General features: G+C 40.2%; 1 protein-coding gene across 2 annotated transcripts in view; it reads left to right on the top strand.

Annotated features, from left to right (window-relative positions):
• The window catches only part of HECW1 (HECT, C2 and WW domain containing E3 ubiquitin protein ligase 1), a 183577-nt gene that overhangs the window by 114837 nt on the left and 48465 nt on the right, over nt 1-20275 (top strand). For both annotated transcript variants that reach the window (XM_010581800.1, XM_010581802.1), the window contains 5 exons: nt 5022-5172; nt 10271-10401; nt 13097-13218; nt 16043-16228; nt 16852-16986. In XM_010581800.1, coding sequence (XP_010580102.1) covers nt 5022-5172; nt 10271-10401; nt 13097-13218; nt 16043-16228; nt 16852-16986 — 725 coding nt within the window. The remainder of the gene's footprint in view (nt 1-5021; nt 5173-10270; nt 10402-13096; nt 13219-16042; nt 16229-16851; nt 16987-20275) is intronic.

Below are 20275 nucleotides of genomic sequence, written 5' to 3' on the forward strand. Positions count from 1 at the left end.
TCACCATGAAATTTTAAGGTAATTTCAAGATGAAAACTGTAGCCTTAATCTAGAAATGTTTCTTCTAGCATTCAGTATCATTATCTCAGTGCCTTTAATGCCTCTTAATCCTAGATAAATAGTTCTTCAGTCATGTGAAAAGAAGAAACTTTATATTTTAAACTTGGCTTATATCATCAAACCTGGCTTACTTCTCACATGCAGCATTAGCTTCCGTCCATAAGTAGAGTTGAAGATAATTAGCCAGTGCTGCAAGTTCCACGTTGACTGGTTTTACTTTGGTCATGGTGTCCTGGTTAAACCACGACACATGGAGAATCTTCTGAACAGTCTTCTTTCTCCTTTGAATAGTTTTCTGAATAACTTTGTTTCATCATAACCCTGCAACAGTTGGTCTCAGGGAGGAAATTTAATTTCAGACAGTTTTGTTTAGGAAAGTAAGGTAGAACAGATTCATTATTTATGTAGGAATGTCATAATGACCAGTGTGAATGTTAAGGCCTATATGAGATTGACAGAAGATTTGCAGAGTTTATACGGCCTCATGATGGCATTAATAGTCACCCCTTATTATGCGTGTGTTTGCTAGTACTGCTGGAAACCCTACAGAACTGAAGCCAAGAAAAATACATGTGCCGAGTTCAGAGCTGCTCTTTGCCGAAGGTGTGGTTGAGCTTGGAAAGGAAAAGACAGCGTATTTACTTTGCCCCGCCAAGATTATGGTCCTGCCAGAAAAAGTTGCGTCTTCTGGTATAAATCAGAGCAGTTTCAGAGGCTGCTGTGAAATACGACTCAGCTGATGGAGGGGGATTGCAGGAGAACAGAACCAGTACTGTCCCATCCCCAGCCTGTGCTCCAGCATGCTCTTCCTGTGAAGGTTAGATGGAGGTTAGCCTCTGTTGTAGTCACAGACCTATTTTGCCTGAAAAAACTAACAAAAGACCCTGAGGAGATTTGGCTACTTCCTAGATCACCTATGCCCCTGAAGTAGCATGAAGGGACTTGAGCACAGCTCAGAAGCAGAGTTCTGTCTGTCAGTTCACCTGTCAGCCTGTTCATGTCTCTGTGCAGGTATCTGTCCATCTGTCCACAAATCTGGTATCATATGCAGCTTCAGTGACTTGTGTGACTTGCGGGTTGTCTTGTGGGAAGGCAGAGAGTGCACCTGCCACTTGTGTACAACAAAAGTATCAGCACCTGCCACCCTCTGACAGCCTTCCCAGGTGACCAAAAGAAGAGTTATTCAACTGATTAGAAATGTTGTTGCAAGGAGCAGTACTGCTGCAGGTTTCTCAAGAGCCATGTGACCACAGTTCTTAATATTTTAGCATGCCAATGCAAGTGTCAGCCCATGGTTTCAGGTGTATATACCCATAAAGCAATGAATAAAGCAGCGCTCACAGATAGGTGTAGTTCATGTCTGTACATACTGCTCCTGGATGTCTGATACCTCCAACAGAGATAGCCTTCCTGAGGTTGTAAACCAGTCTGCATGATCCTGACCTGATGTTTTCACTATGACCTCCAAGCTCTGGACAAGTTTCACTGCTCCTAGATTTCTAGGTGTTATGCTTAGGAACTCTAAGTTGCACTTCATTAGAGACACTGCAGTATAGCCTCTAGAGCTGGTAGTGCACAGGGCTGGATTATGAGAAGCCCTTGTTTGTGTAATTGGGTAGTATTATTCTTACTAAGTGTCCATCAGCAGGCTTCAGACAAATACAACCCTTTGGTGTCTTCTGTAGGCTGTCTAGAGTATGGATCTGCAGCATTGCCTACAAGCTTCTAATTATCCATCGACCTTTATTATTCTCAACTTGTTACATGTCTACTAAAATAGTGTGGGGTGAGGGCTAGGATTTGTCCTTTGCCAGACAACAGCAAGGAAAATTAAGATCTTCGTGTGTCATGGGGGGATTTAAAAATGAGAGAGAGGTTCAGATCGCTTAAAGAATCACCTCCAATTGTATTAGCAATAGAAAAATTATTTAATAGAAATTGTATAAAAGTGCAGAGCTTCACAGGTTGGCAAGGTTCACTCTATTAGTATAAATGCACACAGGAAAATTAAATCAGAATCAAACTAAACTTATGTATATAGGGACTAAAAATGTAATAGGGTAAAAGGGAATGTGGGAAAGGGTAAGGGAGACCCTCCTGTTGAGTCACAAGGTTCAGAGAAGACCCCCTTGCTTTCTAAACTCCTGTCGGAGTCTAGGTGCAGCTGGATCAACTTCTAGCCCAGACTTGGTCAACGGTTTATATCTAAAGTGATTATGAGTATAATAGCAGCCTGAAATTCATTCACAGTTGAATAAAAATCACGACAGTAATTTAAGTATAAATTTGAAAGTATTAACTTATAATATTTCTTATATAACTTAATGACTTATAATATACTTGCCATAACATACTTACTACAGCCTATTCAGGTTAGTACAGACGTATGCATAAAGACACTAAGAGCTATACATAAAAGCAAGAAAAAGCAGTATACCTGTTAAAAATTCCCCTTGAGGTCAGTGAAAATATTCATGTCGAATGCTTTGGCATCTTTCTCAAAGGGCGAAGGGTCAAGCCTCAAGGAGCGAAGAGAATCAGCCCAGGCCATGTCGGCTTTTGGTGACAGACCTCCGATTTTCGCAAACCGGACAGTTTGCGAGCTCTGAGAGGTGTCCCACTCGGAGGGAGATGCTGGTCACAGCCTGCTGCGGTCCAGGAGAACTCAAAGGGCCTCACTTAGTACTGCTGTTTATAGGTTCGGGAGATGATTGACTTTCGTCATTAACAAATTCCTAGAATCCCAGCTGCACTGGAAAATTCCAAGACTGTTGGAGAATAACTCAAAACATAGATATGGGTTGCTCCAAGATTGTCAGAGGAGGACTGTAATGTCTCAAGGTTATTATGAGAAAGAACTGGCTGCAGGTGGTTATGAGAACTGGCTATCTCTACACCCGTCCCCCCGCCTTTGCCGCGCAGCAGGAGTCCTTGAGATGCACAGCATATCTCCCTGTCTTAGCCGTGTAAGAGTTCCTGGCACAGTCAAGGGTCGGTTAACCCCCCGACTCATTACACTTATACTAAGGCCTAGCGAGCCTTCCCGAGTTCGTAAATCAGCCTGGAGAGGGGGAAAGAAATGCACCACCACATCATGATGCTGATGTACATCATGTCGCCTTTGATCTGGCCAAGATTATTTCCTTGAGGATATTGCAGATAATGCATAGCTCCAGAAGGACCATTCCCCACCCACGGTGGTACACCTGCCACCAGTGACAGCATGCTCAGCAAGGCTCTGGCCTTCAGCCTGTGTTATTTGTCAGTCTGATTTCCTTCGATGTGCATCTGTTGTACTTGATGTGCTGGTTTTCACTGTCTTACGTTTTAGACATTGTTTTCACAAAGCTGAGATCTTGTTCTTGAAACAGCTACAACATCCTTGGGAAACTTTACCTGGTGGGAGGATAGGAGAGTCCTCTCCTTAAAATTATATACTGATGTTCACAGCGAGAGACACTGTGTGTGTACCTGTGGTGTGACTATAGGTTTTGCGTCTATAAGGACTGAGGTACTTATAGTCAGCTTTGAAAGAAATAATGCATGTGCATATGGCCCTTGTTGTTTTGGAGTCTTACAGAACATTCCTCCAAGGACTCCCTGTGCCCATCTTTTAAGGTTCGTGGGATTAACATGTCAGGGGCAGCCAGCCATAGACTTCAGAGAGCCCACACTTGGCTGGGACCAGCCCAGGTATGGGAACTGAGTTTAGCCAGGGCCAGCATTCAGGGGATGGGAACTGGTCATGAAGGATAGGTTTCCAGATACAGCAGGGAGAGGTACAACTTCAGTCTTACTCTTGCAGAGTAGGAGATAAAATACATAAAGTGTGAAATTCAGCTGATCCTGAATTTGATCATAGACAACCATAGACGAAGGAGTGGACTCATCAGGGAGGAGGGTATCATAGTAAGAATATGGGCCTAAGAGGAACTGTTTGCCCCCAAAGGTAATCACCATATGTGCATTTGTGTGTGAATGTGAGTGAGGTTTTTATATAAACGTGTAGAAAGTATGTGCATGTATTTATATAGATGTGTCATCAGCTGTGAATCACGTAGGAATGTGAAGCTAGCAAGTCTAATTTACATCACTACTCCATACATTCCCACCAATTTGGTATGTGGCTTTGCTAGCTAACTCACTTCTGAATTTCTCCTGTTCCAAACACTTTTTTTATCAACATTACCATTTTCCACAAGCCATCATATACCAAGTAACTTCCAGTTTTCAATTATGGGACAACATAAACATTAGCAGGAAACAACAATGATGGAAGGCTTGATATTATGCTGCAAACTTTCAATCTAGTTGGGATTCATCAGAGCAATAGATTTATGATACTCATCTGTTTAGAGAGATTTCTAAGGATATGTCCAACCAGGCTATGATCAGTTTTCAGGAGAGCCTTTAATTGCTATATGGTATCCTTTGAAGCCACTTTATAAAAAAGAGAGAAATGAAACATGTTTGTTCTGAAACATTAACAAAAAAGAAAACATGGGATTTGCCATATTAGCTCAGATTTAATCCTTTTCTGCTAAGGGTCTACCCTCTGTGGCTACCCCAACCTGCAATGAATCCAGCCAACGAGGATTACTAACAGTAAAATTATCCAGCCCTTTAAATAATGTAGCCACTATGTCACTTGTTTTTCAAAGTCTATGGTAGTGAATTCCATAGGCTAACTATGTGCTGTGTGTGAAATGTTTATGTATATGCATATACTGCATATACATATATATAGACAAGCACATAGTATATATACACATTTGAATGTATACTTTGAATATATACACATAATATGTATTGCACACATGTTGACTATATATATAGTGTCTCTTGTGTGTATATAGGCTGTCTGTGTATATGTATGTGTGTGTATATGTATCTCCCGCATTTAGGTTTTCTGGAAGGCATCACACTTACAGCATCACCCCTTCCTTTTTTTCCAACCCTAGACTGGGAAGCTCGGATAGACAGCCACGGGAGGGTATTCTACGTTGATCATGTCAACCGAACCACCACATGGCAGCGCCCCACAGCTGCAGCAACGCCAGATGGGATCCACAGGTCTGGCTCCATCCAGCAAATGGAGCAGCTGAACCGTCGGTGAGCATTTGTACCTCTATTCCCTTGAGATCTGCACTCCCCTTTTTCCACACTGCCCCAGTAGCTTGCTTGCTTCCTTCCCCCATGCATCACATTGGCTCCCTAAGGATTTGTCTTTCCTCCTTGTCCAAGTCCAATGTACACATTCCTGTTCCACTGCTGATCTCTTTCAGCCTGCTGCTGTGCCTGCTGTGGGTGTCCAGTGCCCAAACTTGCCCATGTGAGAAGTGCTGTTGAGTGAAAGATATTGCAAAACGTTTCAAACAGCAAGAAGAGGCTTTTGGAAAACTTTTTTGAAATGACTCCCAGAAGAAGAGGGAGTGTTTTCCAAAAGATGGAGTCACTTTTGCTATTTAACTCTCAGAGTGGTATCTGTGGGTTGTCATCTAGTGCTACGTTGCAGAGGTTTCCGCGCTGACTGTTATTGAAATAGTGTTGCCATATCAGTGTGGCATTTCTAATCAAGCTAATTAGGCCCGTTGAATGGTCTGTCTCCTTTTCCAGGGCAGAGCACTGCTCTAACAGGACTGTACGCATTTCTAGACGTAGACAGATCTGCTTAGTGTTGCATTGGGCCCTGTAAATCTGTCAGTTCATTCTGAGCTGGCTAAGATATCTCTTAACATGGTGCATATTTTCCCTTTGTTTGACTAGTCCACACATAGATTTGTTTATCATTTCCTTCTCATGCTTGCTTTTCAGACTGAATTTAAGAGGAAAGAGAAAAAATAAACAGTTGGTCAAAAATCTTCCTTTTTTACTTCAGGAAAGGGTTTTTTTAATTCCCTGCCTACTGTAATGATATGGTTTCTAGAAAAAGACAAGAAAAACTGAAATTATATTCTAATTATAGCATGTAAAATGCCACAAAAGTTTTTTCGTCTTTTTTTCTGTGCTAAGAGAAAGGTCTGCAGCAGAGAGAATGATGCAGAGTTTCAAAGTACTCTTTTCAGAGTGCAGAATAGTTTGGGAGTAAGGAGAACTGGGCGCTGAATGACAACTAGAAAGTTAACGTAACTCGTGGAGAGCAAACCAGCCTTCTTAAAGTGGCTGTTTTGCAACTTAAGTGGACACCATCAACATGCTCTTGAAAAATTTCTCCTTTTTTTTGCCAAAATTCATTATTTTGGATAGCATTTCATAACGTGTTATGTCTTGCAGAAGTGAAAGAACCTGCTGAGTATTTGTTTTCATGATAGCTTTCCTCAGAATGTGTCAAGCTACCATGTTACTATTAAAAAAAAAAAAACCTAAAGAAAGTGAATGTTTAACGTAGATTCTTTCAAGGGATTTACATGACACCTTGCCATTTTGCATTTGTCTTTAAGAGGTGTTTGAGCCATGCAAAGCTCAGACTATTTGGCTGCCACTTAAGCAAGTTATCTGCCACAGAAAGCAGAAAGGTCCATTGTGGACATACATTGGTTTGTTTTTGGGGTTTTTTTTTGAGGTTGAACTCATGTAAATGCAGCACAATCAAGAAAGGAATAAGTGCTTGTGAGAGTCTGCGTAGGAATTTACCATTCTGTTAGTTAATGCAGGTTAATCATTAAACCAGCTATGTCAGCAGAAACTGAAGGGTAGGCATTGTCTTAGTGACCTCCTTGCTTCAAACTTTATTATTCAATGTTTTCATGTAAGCTGCCTGGCTTTCTTGGTTATGACTTGATTATCACTGCTTGGGATTGGGAATTGACAGCAATAGGACTGACATTCTTTGAATCTCTCTATTTTTAGCATTCACATATCCAATTACAAAGTGAGAAGTATAGAGGGTTTTCAGTGGTGGCATATCTCTCCTTACCCAAGTCCCACTGGAGACTAAGCACTTTGCAACTTATTAAACATGAACTGTCATGGCTTCTTGGGACAGAGGAAAAAAGCTGATGATTCTCTACTCTCTGCCAAAGAGCTCTGTTGATCTGAGAAGTTGAACACGGAGGTGTACTATTGTTCCCAAGTTTGGGAACATTTCTTAAGATTCTAGTAAAAGAGATTCATATTGAATCTCTGAGCATTTGCCTAGTGGCAAGTCATTCCTTTATTTTCAACCTGGCTGTTATAATTGTTGTCCTAAAGCTAATTTCAAATATTGCATGTCTCCAGATTTCAGGATAGTGAGGAAAATGACTTTTCGTAAGTGGTTATTATCAGCACTGTGGAGGATCGGGCTTTGTTTTAAGCAGTCATTTTAGAAATACTGTTTTGTTGTATTTCAAACTTCATTATTTGAAACGTTCTTCAGCAAACACACCTGAGAATCATTTTAGGTGAGGCAATAGCAAAGATAGACCTTGCTGATAGAAGTAGCAGCAGCCTGAACTTTTGCTCTAACCTTAAACAAAATCTGGACTCAAAATCACTTAGCAGTTTGAAAAACTTGGCGACTTTTCTTTCTAAACCAATCTACTCACTTTTCAGCTTCCTGGTTTCATTTGTGGAAAGGAATGGAAAGACCAAAATATTACAAGGAAGCTTGGTATTTCCAGCCCAGCCAAAACCACAAAGCTTTGGAAATTCAGCTTGAAAAAAAACCCGTAGCTGTGATTGAGCCTAGTCCTGCTTTCCTTCTGTGCTCCAAGCTTCCCATTAGCTGTACTAGCCACTTGAGGATACAGGGAATGCAAAACTGGAATCCAGGTGTTGGGCACACTCCAGAGACATCCATACTTCTTACTTTAAACACTTTAGCTCATTTTCTACAGCACTATCTGTCTTCCCTACTTGTTAGCAAAGCAGATAATAGCCCTTGTTGAAGCTCTTTTGGAAAGATGCTTTGCAGCATATTTACATTTGTCTTTGCACTAATTTAAAAGGTAATAAGTAACGTAAGAAATTATAACTGTGATAATTAAGACAGCCACAGTGTGGTATTTCTAAACCTCCATTCCTTTGACAAATCACTTTGAAAGGAGACTGAAATTTCTAGAGGCATTCCCATAGCTTTTGCACTTTCAATGTTTTCTCCAATTGCTTTGGCATTTTCTGGTATTTGTATAAGATGATTTTATAGTATTGAGACCCAAAATAAAAGTGTAGCCTTTTGTTGGCATACAGCCAGTGTTACTCTTTAAGGTTTGCCAATAGGGATTTTCTACCATCTAATTAAATTGAAGCTACAAGGGTTTTTTATATGTGTGCTTATATCCCTTGATTATGAACTTCTTTCCCCCCGCCCCTTTCTGTTGCATGTGGGTGTTGTAAAACTCCTCCAGTACTGGAATGGAAACTTCATTCACTTGCCTGCAGTCATGTGAATAAAAATGTAAAATGTAGGTCTAAAACAGAGGGTTTAAAACTGCAGTACATTCATGCTGTTGCAAAACCTGCTATCAGAATTTCCTTGTATAGATGGATGTTTACTTAAACTGTCAAAGTATACACTAAATGTAGCTTCAAATTACTTTGGGTACTGGGGAGACACACATAGTACTGTGAAAAGTTTAGCATAAATCTATTAAAACTTTAATTATTTTTCTTAATTGTCTCCAGCTCCTCAGCCCAAGATTGGGTTGCAGTGAGCTACTGGAGATGATGTCTGTTGAGAGACATAAAAGCCAAATCCTAACTGCTTGTCTTTAATGATCCTGTGTCACTTTGAGGAACTAACTCCTGACTAACTTCTAATTTGGAATAAAGTGTGCATTAACAAATAAAGGGAGAGAAAGTAAGTAAAATTTGTAAGTCAGAACTTGAGCTGAGGAAAGAAAAAACAGGGTAAGTCAGGAAAATGAGAGACAAACAATGCTGGATCAGATTAAATGCAAGCAGTAAAGCCATCCTGTTTTATATACATATGGAAATGCAATTCGGAAATAAGGATTAAAAATATTGGGGTGGAGTAAAAGCTAATTAAAATAATTATGAGAGCCTATTTTCCTTCTTTCCTTTTCCTTCTCTTTCTGCTTCTTTCTTTATGTTTTCTTTTTCTTTCCTTTTTCTCTGTCTATAAAATATATTTTCTTATTCGATCCATAAGACTTATATTCATAGCTTGCCAGTAGAACCAAAGAAATCTTGATCTCTCATCTTACTCATCTATGTGAGTGAACAAGTTAACTAGAATTTGTTTTGTGTAGTGCGAATTCAAAACACTCCAGATTATTCCCACAGCCAGGTATATACACTTTGTTCCCAATCTGGTAAAGTATTTAGGATTGGGCTCATCCGTAAGACCATGGTGTCTGTTGACATCAACTAATGTGGCAATTAGTTCCATGGTTAGTATGGAAATGACATTATAGGTTTTTTAAGACATTTGTAGGTTTTTACTCACAATTTTCTTCTGTCATCCTCCTCACTGTTGTTTGCTTATCTCTATCTTGTTTCCTCTTCCTTGTTCTACAACTAGTCACTACCCAAGCTAAATGCCCAATCCCACTGATTTCCAAAAATGGACATAACACTTGCATCCTCACGCTGTTCACTTACTCAGCTCATGTATTACATCCTATTCTACTTTTCTGTGGCTGTCATATCAACTAGATTGTAGCTCTTTGAGGTCATGCTACCTACTAGTTTACATTCCATATTGCCTACCAAAATGGAAGTGTTCCCAACTGCAGGTCATGCAGTATCATAATAAACATTTTGTGAACATTCTTAATAGCCTTTACCTTTTTAGGGTTGAGCATGTGCATCCCATATTCTAGTAAGAAAGACTGAAGGGTACTTGGTGCATCACAAGATTGACCCTTACTTCATTGGTTATGCTACCATAAGACTAAATGGAAGGGGGAACTATGATCCACCAGTAGTTTTAGGTTCTGGACATCCAGATGTTTTCAAGGGAAGCCTAGTAGCAACCTGTAGACTAAATACCTCTCTAAATTTCACCTTTGAGTATTCCTTGCTTTGCATCCTCTGTAGCTATTTGTTAGTCAGTGCAAAATGCCATTATTTGCAGGGTAATGGTTGGCCCAAGTGTGAGTAGCTGCATCAGTTGAAGGAGAAGAGTTGAGCGTGCTCTTGCTCTGTCATATGCTGAAGATAGAAGTATTGGAATCATTCAAAAACAGTGCTAATTGTTAAGGTAGAAAGCACCAGAAAGCTCTTCTGTTAACTAAAGCATGTTGTTCCTTTCTCTGAATGTATGCAGATACCAAAATATCCAGCGAACTATTGCAACAGAGCGGACTGAAGACGATGCTGTGGTAAACAACAGGTTGGAGAGAGTTCCCACTGGAGGAGGAAGTGACTCTGAGGCAGAGCCTTCCCAGCCAAGCTCAGGTATGGGGAAGAAAGCTATTGAGTGGCATGTTCAGTGCCATTCAGTGATGGCATTCAATTCTGGGGAAATCTGCATTTCCATGGGAGACTGGAACTTTATTATACCGGGTTGCAATAAAATAATTAGAAGAAAAGAGGCTTAGACTTGAAGCTACAGGTACAAAGCTGGATACAAAGGGCCTCGGTTCTTTTTTTAACAACTACTAAGACAGACAAAGCATTTTTACTTTAGTAAAGGGCTATTTGAAATAAAAATGGAAAAGGCATCTGGTTTTTATTCACCTTAGTAGTTGCAAAACCAGTGCTGTCTTATTTTTTGCTGCAGTGTGATTTTTAGCTTGGGGCATTGCAGTTCATTCTTGCTGGGCACAGCTTCTGCACTGCCACGTTTGCCCATGTGGTCACACCTGCAGTGGTCCTGGCATTGAGTATGAAATACTTGTGTTTCTAAAGCTGCAATTTTGTGATAACTATAAGCTGATCTAAGTGTGGGCTGCCACTGAAGAAGGCACAGCTGTCTTTTTGTTCATCACTAACTTATGTGATAGGAACCCGTACCAGAGCAGAGAACTGATCTGCCTGAAAAAGAACCTTGTTTCTTGTACTTAATGTTGTTTACAGCCAAATTGGTTCTTTCACCTGGCTCGTTAGATGACCAGACAAGAATGAGTATCACTACAAAGGAGAAGAGGAGAATGTGTACCCAGGGCAGGATGGGATGGCAGGGGACTCTTCTACTCTTTTTGGTGGTAGTCATATTTTCTTAAAACATTTGTGAAACCATAGCCTAAGTGTTTGTTTCAGGTAAGGAACACCAGCAATCAGACTAGTGCCCACTATGCAACTTGTAGGCATGCAAAAATAACTATCTGCTTTGTCTGAGAACTCGCACCACCAAAATGAACGGCCAGTTCTCTTCCTTGGGATCGTTCTCACCTCCACCTAAAGTGTGTTCTGTGTTGTCTGCTGGAAGTAAATCTGACTTCTTGCCATCCTTTTGCCATCCCTCTGTAAATAGCATTGGCAAAGGGAAAGAACCAACACAGTGTCTGCTTGAATTTTCTTAATGTTCCATGTTGAATAGGAAGAACTACACAGAGAAATAGTGAACTTGTTAAAAAATAAAGTTTGGAAAAATACTCAATTTTGCGTGTTTGTTTTCCTGATCCATTAGGTGTTTTTAGCTTGAAAATCAATTTTGACCAAGACTGTTTAATGTTTGATATTCAAAGCTTCCTTGCAATCCTTTGTATTGCAATTTATGGGAGCCTTTTACCTACACTAGATCTTCCAGGGAGAACCCTGTCCTCTCTGTTAGCAGCTGAAATGGAAATGAGGTACCCATTGTATTACTGTTATTTAAATTATAAGTAAAGTAATCATTACTTGTAATATGTATAATCATTTACTATCATAGCCTACATAATAAAACAATTATTTAATAGGAGTTGCTACCAGTAAGTATTTAGGTCAGTTTATTATATAATATTTGCTTTTTTGTTTTAACCCAGAAGAGCTGATGAGTATGATATATGTCATCTTAAGTGATTAGGAAATGGTTTTTGCTATAGATAATTGCTTTGCTTTTAGGAGAAAAAGTCAATAGTATATAAAATGTCAAGAATTAAAAGATCAAGGGTGATGTAAACCACACTAGAATAAGAAGAAGCTGCAGTATGATACATTTGCTATTTGGCTTTTAATTTAAATGAAAAATGTCAGAAGGAATACAATTTAGACACATTAATCCAGATTCTAAGCAATTATAAATCAATTTAACTCCAGCACTGGATCCAGTCTGCGGTTTTAAGTGGATAAAATAATATGATGTGTCTAGCAGGAAGAAAAAAAAAAAGATAACTGATAAGAAAAAAATGGGAATCTATATTTATTCTGTTGATGACATCTGCATCCAATTTCCTTGGACTGCATATAAAAGTTGGCTTATATTTGAAAACGCCAGAACTGCACACTCAAGCCATAATGCCATGGCAGGAAGCAGTTTTCTGGTGGCTGTAGAAGGTCAAGGAGTTCCCGCCTCTACAGCGTTACATTCTCAAATGCTTGGTTCTGCTCCTGTGCTTCATGAATTGATACAGATTAAAAAGAATCCCTTTGTGTCTGTTTTTGTTTTCTTTACCATACAAGTCCCCAAAACCATGGACTTGCCAAAAATAATTTAATTACAAGTAAAAGGCAACGCTTTGCAGCACCAACATGGATGTGAGTGACTGAGCTGGGGGCTTCCTTTACCCAGTCTTGCTACCAAATGCTTTCTGCTGGTGAACCCCTCAGGCTGGATTGGAAAATGAGATCTCTCTAAAATCAGCAGTGGAGGGAACCAGTCAGGACCTTGGGTGACAGTATTGAACCAAACGATCAGCTGGCAGAAACTGTTGTGGTCACATTGATAATTAGAGACATCAGTAGATATGACACAGAGTTTTATAACATAGAGTACAGAAAATCATCCAGCTCCTGCCCTGCTACTGTCAACACTGCACCACTAACCATAAGGAGAACATCTACCAGTTTGCCAGCAGGCTTGTCTTGGAAACACAAAGAAAGTACGTGCATTCGGCAGGATGGTGACTTTTTTATACTGTCACTTTTGCAGCCATTCATTAAAGGTTAAATAATAGACTGTGCTTGCCACTATGTTAATAAGATTTTCCTGCTTTTTTTTTGTGTCCAGAGATTAGGAGGGAAGGCTCCCTTTCTCCTGTGAATTCTCAAAAAATCACCTTGTTGCTGCAGTCTCCAGCTGTGAAGTTCATCACCAATCCTGAGTTCTTCACTGTGCTGCATGCAAACTATGTGAGTAATTATGATTTGCTCTCTCACACTACTGATTTCTGAATCCAAACTCTACGCCCCAGGCCTTCAGGGAGAATGCATAGTGAATTTGAATTGCGTGGCTCAGAGTTCAGTTGTCCTTTCTGAGCACCAGACCATGTTGGGGACAGTACAGCCAGGCTGCTCCAAGGAGACTCTTGCTGGGATTCTGCCTCACACAGGGAATTCCCTGGTACAGAGAAGGTCATTAATGTTACCCTTCCAGAATAAGCAGGAACCCTTGGTTTCGGCTTGGTTGATTCTCTTGTCGCTTGCTGCAGGGAGTGAGATTGTTGCCTTTCGAGCCATGTTCCTGAGAAATCTTACTCAGGTACCACTAAGTCTCAGGGAAATAGAGGGAAAAAGTTATAAACTCGTGTAGTTTGCACTCCCAAGAAGCAGGTGGGCATAATGCAGTGAAAGAAATACTGACTTGAGTCAGAGTAGCTATTTTGGAAAAAACAAGAATGAAAATTAATTTTAAAAATTCAAATAACATTTTTTTCCATTAATGCAATAAATCTGCATGTTTTCTTGCAAATCTGATATGGAGTGGAAAAAATGTAATGATATGTCTACAATGAGGAAGCAGATAGGGAAATCTCACAAGGAGATCCAGTCCTAGTTTTCCATATCTTGAATGTAGTTCAGCTAGGCATCTGCACATGACTTCTGAATATTTGGAAAGTCATCCATTTCTGGGTGATGACCTTTCTTTTTGAAAGGAAAAGAAACTAAAACACTTGAGGAGTTGCCTCAGCATCAGTCTTTAGCTGACTACAGACATCAGGTTTTGGCTGTGGTGCTTTGCAGATTGAAGCCAGCTCTCCATCTCCAAGCATCTGCCAGAGAATATTGCCCATGAAATCCTGCAGAGGAAGGGATATATTAACTCATCTGACATTACCTGAACTAGGTCATGGAGTGCACATGATTTCTTCTGTTGACGGGGTGATATATGGTGATTTATAGCTGGGAGTAGTATCATTTTCATTTGGCATTGCATGTTTGCAAAATAAGCAACTGATTCCATGGTGGTGTAAGGAACAGCTCACAAGAGACTGGATCCCAATTTTATTTCTCACTGAAATAAAAAAAGCCAAGAGAGGCCTTCAGTTTGAGCTTGTGAAGTTGTCTCTAATATGAGAGCCAGAATAATCTATTGAAACATCTGTCAAATGGCCATACAGATTCCACTTGTACAGAAATAATGGCCCACATAACTTTTGGCTTAACATGGTTGTAATATTTTGACCACAAGCCGCTATTAAAATTTCAAGCTATTAATTATGCCAGTGAAGTTGGGATTGGAAAATATTATCCAGCAGTTAGAATTAAAAGGGAAAGGCTCTCATTTTTCAGATATTTTATTTCCGTGGAGGGATAAAACTGCATTACATTTTTTGTTTCCCTAGTGCAGCTAAGAGATACTCAGACAGTCATTGATCACGCATTAGATCATAATACAACTTCTGTGATGGAGTAGGCTGGGATCTTAACAATTTGTGACCATAGAGCTTTGCTGGTTTATAACCAGGTCATATCTTCGGGCAGAGATCATATCTCTGTGATTTCATAGCATTTACCAGCCCTTGCCACAATTAGGGACCCTGTGCTGCAGGGAGTATTCTCTTCTCAGCACTACTACCATGATAAATCCTTACAAAATAAAGATAATACTTGTAAATGGTTTATTACATTATAGTGGTTAAAATGCATGAAAAGTACACAGAAATTGAGAATTCAAAGCTGTTGGGTCGGATTCTCTGGACAGATTACAGGTGTGCACATTGGGGCTCACTTCACTGAGATGCAAGTACTTAAATCCTTTGGGCTGACCAGCAGAACCAATGCACTCATTTTCTCTCTAGTGAAATGCTTAGAAGGGTTTTGCAGCTTTTTGTAAAGTTTCCTACCCTGTCTTGAGGAGCTTTTTCCCTGAAGTAAAAGATCCCAAGAGTAGCCTGTGGAGGAGAAAAAGTGTTGTCACCACAAGTGTATTTTGTGTTGCTCTATCATTGAATACACTGTGGCAACAAATATAGTTCACTTTGGCCCCTATCCTACAACCAGATCAGCACTAACTCACTCAGAACTGCATCACGGCATGTTCCTCTAAGAGGTGTATTTAATGCCCATTGTGAGATGCAACTAGCTGCCTGAGGGGTGGTGTTCATCTGACTCAGGACAACGTCTCCATCTGACGTGCTTTGTAGTTATTGCAGAAACAAATAATTCAGTTCCAGGAAACGATTCCTATCTTCCAAAAATAGGCAATTGAAAGTGTCTGTTTCTGTCCTGCGGCTATAAAGTGACCAAAAATAAGGTAGGAAGCTTAGATGTAGACATCTGCACTGCAGTCCTTTTAAGTTTATGAATCCTATCATGTGCATCTTGATCTGAATTCTAGCATAAATACATGTTCACAGCTGTCTTTGCATCTCTGGCATCATCCAGTCACACAAGCGGTATTTCTGTTGACTAATGAAAGTAATGAAATAGGCACAGCTACGTGCATCTTGAGTGTGTGGTGTTTTAACTGACCATCTTTTTGGAGTGCATTAGAAAGGCAGTTTATGCACAAGCTAACTGTGCATAATGTGTGGGATGTTTCACTTTCCAGATTGTATTTCTTAATTCTAGGTGTTCATGTAAAGTAGTCATTCAAATCAAAACAATGAGATGGAAATTATTCTTTACTCTAAAAGGATGTTTCAGTTCTTTGGGCGTATGTCCCATGACATAACCACATATGTTGTTTTGACATCAGAACTTGTTTTCCTCACTTCTGTTTTCCATCTCATAGAGTGCCTATCGAGTCTTCACTAACAGTACCTGCTTGAAGCATATGATTCTGAAGATCCGTAGAGACGCTCGTAATTTTGAGCGCTATCAACACAACAGAGACCTGGTAAATTTTATCAACATGTTTGCTGATACCCGACTGGAGCTTCCTCGTGGCTGGGAGATAAAAACTGACCAGCAGGGCAAGGTAAGAGTACCAACAAAACTAATCACTTGTTTAACACAGCACATCAGGCTACATGATTACTAAAGGGTCCTTCCTTCTTGACTCAAAGCTGGTGAAAGCTTGGTTTAAACAACAAAAGCAGCAAACAGAGTTATTTTAGAAGCAGAAAAAAGCTTCAAGAACAAATGTTTCAAAGCATAGTGGTGACTCTTTAGCTTTCTGTGGAATATCACACCATAGCCAAGGCAGCATTGGACTAACAAAAAAGTTTAAGCCGGAGATTAGATCTGTTGTGACTGCAAAATTTGGCTTAGTGTCTCTGCCTCCAGTGAAGCTTTGCTCAGTGACTTCTGGAACCACCAAATAAGCTAAAGCAGTGTTCCCCAGTTATATTATTCTCTCCTGTCTTGCCAAATTCAGGGCTGTTACATGTGATTTTGACCTGTGTAGCTTCAGGTATTTTCCAAGAGCTATTCTGGCTTCGACTAAGAAAGTCCTGTCATTCGCAGATACCTTCCACAGACTATACCTAAACAGAGTATTTCTGACACACAGTTGCCAGTGGTTTTCACTTTATGGTCTCACAATATCATCACATTGTTGGCAGTCTTCTTTCAAAAAAACATTGTTCCTGTGTGTTTCAGTCTTTCTTCGTTGACCACAACAGCCGTGCTACCACTTTCATAGATCCCAGGATCCCACTGCAGAATGGTCGTCTCCCTAATCACCTGACTCACAGGCAACATCTTCAGCGACTTCGTAGCTACAGCGCTGGAGAGGTAACTGTGCTAGTATCAATGCAGTTACTTTTGACAGAAATCTTCTGTAGAATTAAAAGCACTTCTTATCTTTGAAATGCATTTAAACAGACTATCTTGTGGATTTTTATCTTCCAAAGGAAACAAGGGATTTTTTTCTTTCTGAAGGGTTTATCTCAGAGCTTGCTGGTAATGAAGGTTTGTATTTTGACCATTCTCAGAATAAGATAATAAATAAGTAATATGTTGACAAAATAGATTTTAAAAGAAGAATCCATATTTGACATCCTAGTCTTGCTTTAGTGAAGTCGAAGTAATTCATTATTTTTATAGCCTGATATTTTAGCAGCCTCATATGTTTCTTCATTCCCCACTGTGACACTGTTCTCTGAAAAGATATACTCCCTAGCAGTGGTGTAGTAATGTATGTTGAGGTTTGCTTTCCTAGCTTTCAGTCACACTAAACATCTTTCCTATGTTTCATGGGGATGATTTTTATCACTGAGGGCCATGGGCAGGATTGATAGAAGCATAAATCCTGGGTTTGTATTGTGGATTTAAGGAGGAAAAAGTACCAACAATCATATTCTTCATATAGCAAATCCATACAGTTGAAGATTTGTAAAGATTGAAGCTGAATAGGAGTAAAGATTAATTATGGCCAAAGGATCTTCCTCTTCCAGAAAACCATCCGGAGAAACGTTTGTGAAACTAACATTAAAATTTATTGCATCAGGACCAGTCCAAACACCTCCCACTGCCAAATGGGGTTGGGACCAGGAGCTGACTAGGGTGTGAGGCCAGTACTTCAGGACCAAAGGCAGACCAGGCATGAGTAGCTTGGGTAGGTTTTCCCCATCTTGGGTGAATATGGCAACATATTTTCTGAAAATGGAAGTGTATAAATGGATCTGTTTCAATTATATCTTCCCACCAATTTAGCAACTTCGCTCTGCCAACAGCCTGCAGTTTAGTGTTGCTGTTGTGACTGAATTATTGACATGAATGTGAAAGTCATCTGCATGATGATTTATATTTGGGCCCATGCTTGCCTGGGGCTTGCTTACAAATTCACCATGTCAGGGACAGAAACACCACTGAGCAACTCGGATGACCTAGCCCAAAAACTACACTTGGTTTTGCAAGTGCTGGCAAGGCTGGCAAAGAACAATTTGCAGTAAACCTAAAATATCAAGTCCAGGGAAGGGAGTGAGAAGCGTTGAATACTTTTGAGTAATGATTCTCTGCGGAAATTGTAAACTGTTCATTGAGGCCACTGATTTGGCGTGATCAGGCAACGAAACGGTGCCTTCTGTCTCAGGAGCCATCAGTGCTGGCACCTTCCTCTCACAGTCTTGGTGGCCCGGGTCCCACAGTGCTTCTGCACCCTTGTCATAGTCAGTAGCTTTCCCTCTGGAAGTATCTGCTGCTCCACTGGAAGGACTCCCATTGGTTTCCAAGGACTTTGGATCGGTGCTTAAAAGCCCACCATTTACAAGGAAAAGATTCAACCCTTTGCAACTCAGCCCATTTATTAAGAGCCACGTGTTCCATGCCATTTCTTCCAAGTATATTTGGATGTGCTTTTGTCCTATAAATCATGTCTGTAGGGACACACCTGGGGCTTTGTCCCAGCCATGTGTCAGCTGTCCGCAGTCCAGCTGGTTTCTTTGCTGAGCAGGTGGTATGGCCTCTGGAATCTGTCACCAGGACGGTATGAAGGACCAAGAAAGACAACCACCAGTTTTGAACATCATGTTCAGATGTCAAAGGAGCCCAAGGGAGAGCAGAACAGTGCAGATTCAGTCATGATTGCTTTTGAGTGCCAGAGAGGGTATAGAAAAGAGCCAGGGTAATGAGAGGAAAAACTGTACCCCCTGCCTCGGCGCACACACCCAACATCCTGCCAAAGTGTCAAAATGAGTTGCCAGTGTGTCATGTGGACTTCCCAGCGACTTCTGTGATACTGAGTGATCAGTTGAGGAAAGAGCAGGCAAAAATCATAGGCAGATGAGCACAGAGTGGGGAAGAAAGAAATACCCCAGCTTCACACGCTCACCAATGGCTCTTAGCTGAGTCACCATAAAGAAATTATTATGGTTCTAAAAGATTGTGATCTCAGTACGCAACAGCGGACAAAAAAGCAAATGTAGTGTCTGGAATTCTTAGAAAATTAATAAGATCTGTTTAATCTAGGAAAGGACAGGCATTACAAGAGCTAAGTTTTGGCAGTAAAAGCCAAACCAATTCAATCAAAATAAGGCAGGCTTGAAACTCAGTGAGAATAGTTAACCATAGGGACTAATGATTACGTGAGCATTTGGTCTCCATTTCTTCATACTTTCAGGCCAAAACACAGTGCAAAAGCCAGTTTTGTCTTAGTCACCAACAAGTTTCCAAGCTCCCTGGCCAGGGGCAGTGCAGTGAATAGGCTGTGGTGTTGAAGTAAAAATAGTGATCTCCTGCCCTCCCTTCCGTGACTCTTCTAAATGCCTTTGGCTCATCAAAATGTGGCCTTGATTCCTGCCTAATAATCTGTGGTGTTGAACAGAATACCTTGCAATACTAATAAAGAATTGATTTTTAGTATTTCAAATGTACTTTTAAAACTGCCTTGTGAAATTGGAACATAAAAATATGCTTTCTCAAATATGGTAGTTTTCTTTGCTTTATGACATTTAAAATTCATTCTCAGTAGAGAATAGAAATAGCAATTTCACAGCTTCTATGGAAGGCTGGCCATTGCTTCCAAGTACTTCAGGGCCCACCCCAACTATTAACAGGCCAAGCAGAGGTTAAAACTCCCCTTTTTCCCTTAATCTCTATACGTAGGGATGTGTGTTTAAAAAAATTATCTGCATATAATAGTACTCCATTTCCCTCTTCCAAGAAAGAAAGCATTCACTTCATAAAATAATCTGTAATATTTATGCTTTTCTTAATGTTAGAAGTATTCTCCTAAATGAAGGACCTCTGTAAAAAATGTTGATGTCCACCTGAGTAGATTCTTGGTATTAAATGGTATTATATATAAATTTGACAAAAACGCTACAGATTCTTTAGTAAGAATTTCTTCAAGGGTATCAATCTTTTACTGGAAAAAGGTGGTCGATGCTACTGTTGGTTACCTGATTTTTGAAAGAAAAGTTCAGGTAGCTGTACTGGCCATCAGTTACTAAAAGAACATAGAGCACCAAGTGCTTCATTTCCTTCTACCACTGCTATAAACAGAACAAGTCAGAAGCACTTTCCATTCCCTCTAAGGGACTTTCCGTCTGCAATGGAAATCAACATGTATGATCACAGGGTA

The sequence above is a fragment of the Haliaeetus leucocephalus genome, unplaced genomic scaffold (genome assembly GCF_000737465.1).
Source record: "Haliaeetus leucocephalus isolate CR32 unplaced genomic scaffold, Haliaeetus_leucocephalus-4.0 Scaffold808, whole genome shotgun sequence".
Classification (NCBI taxonomy): Eukaryota; Metazoa; Chordata; class Aves; order Accipitriformes; family Accipitridae; genus Haliaeetus; species Haliaeetus leucocephalus.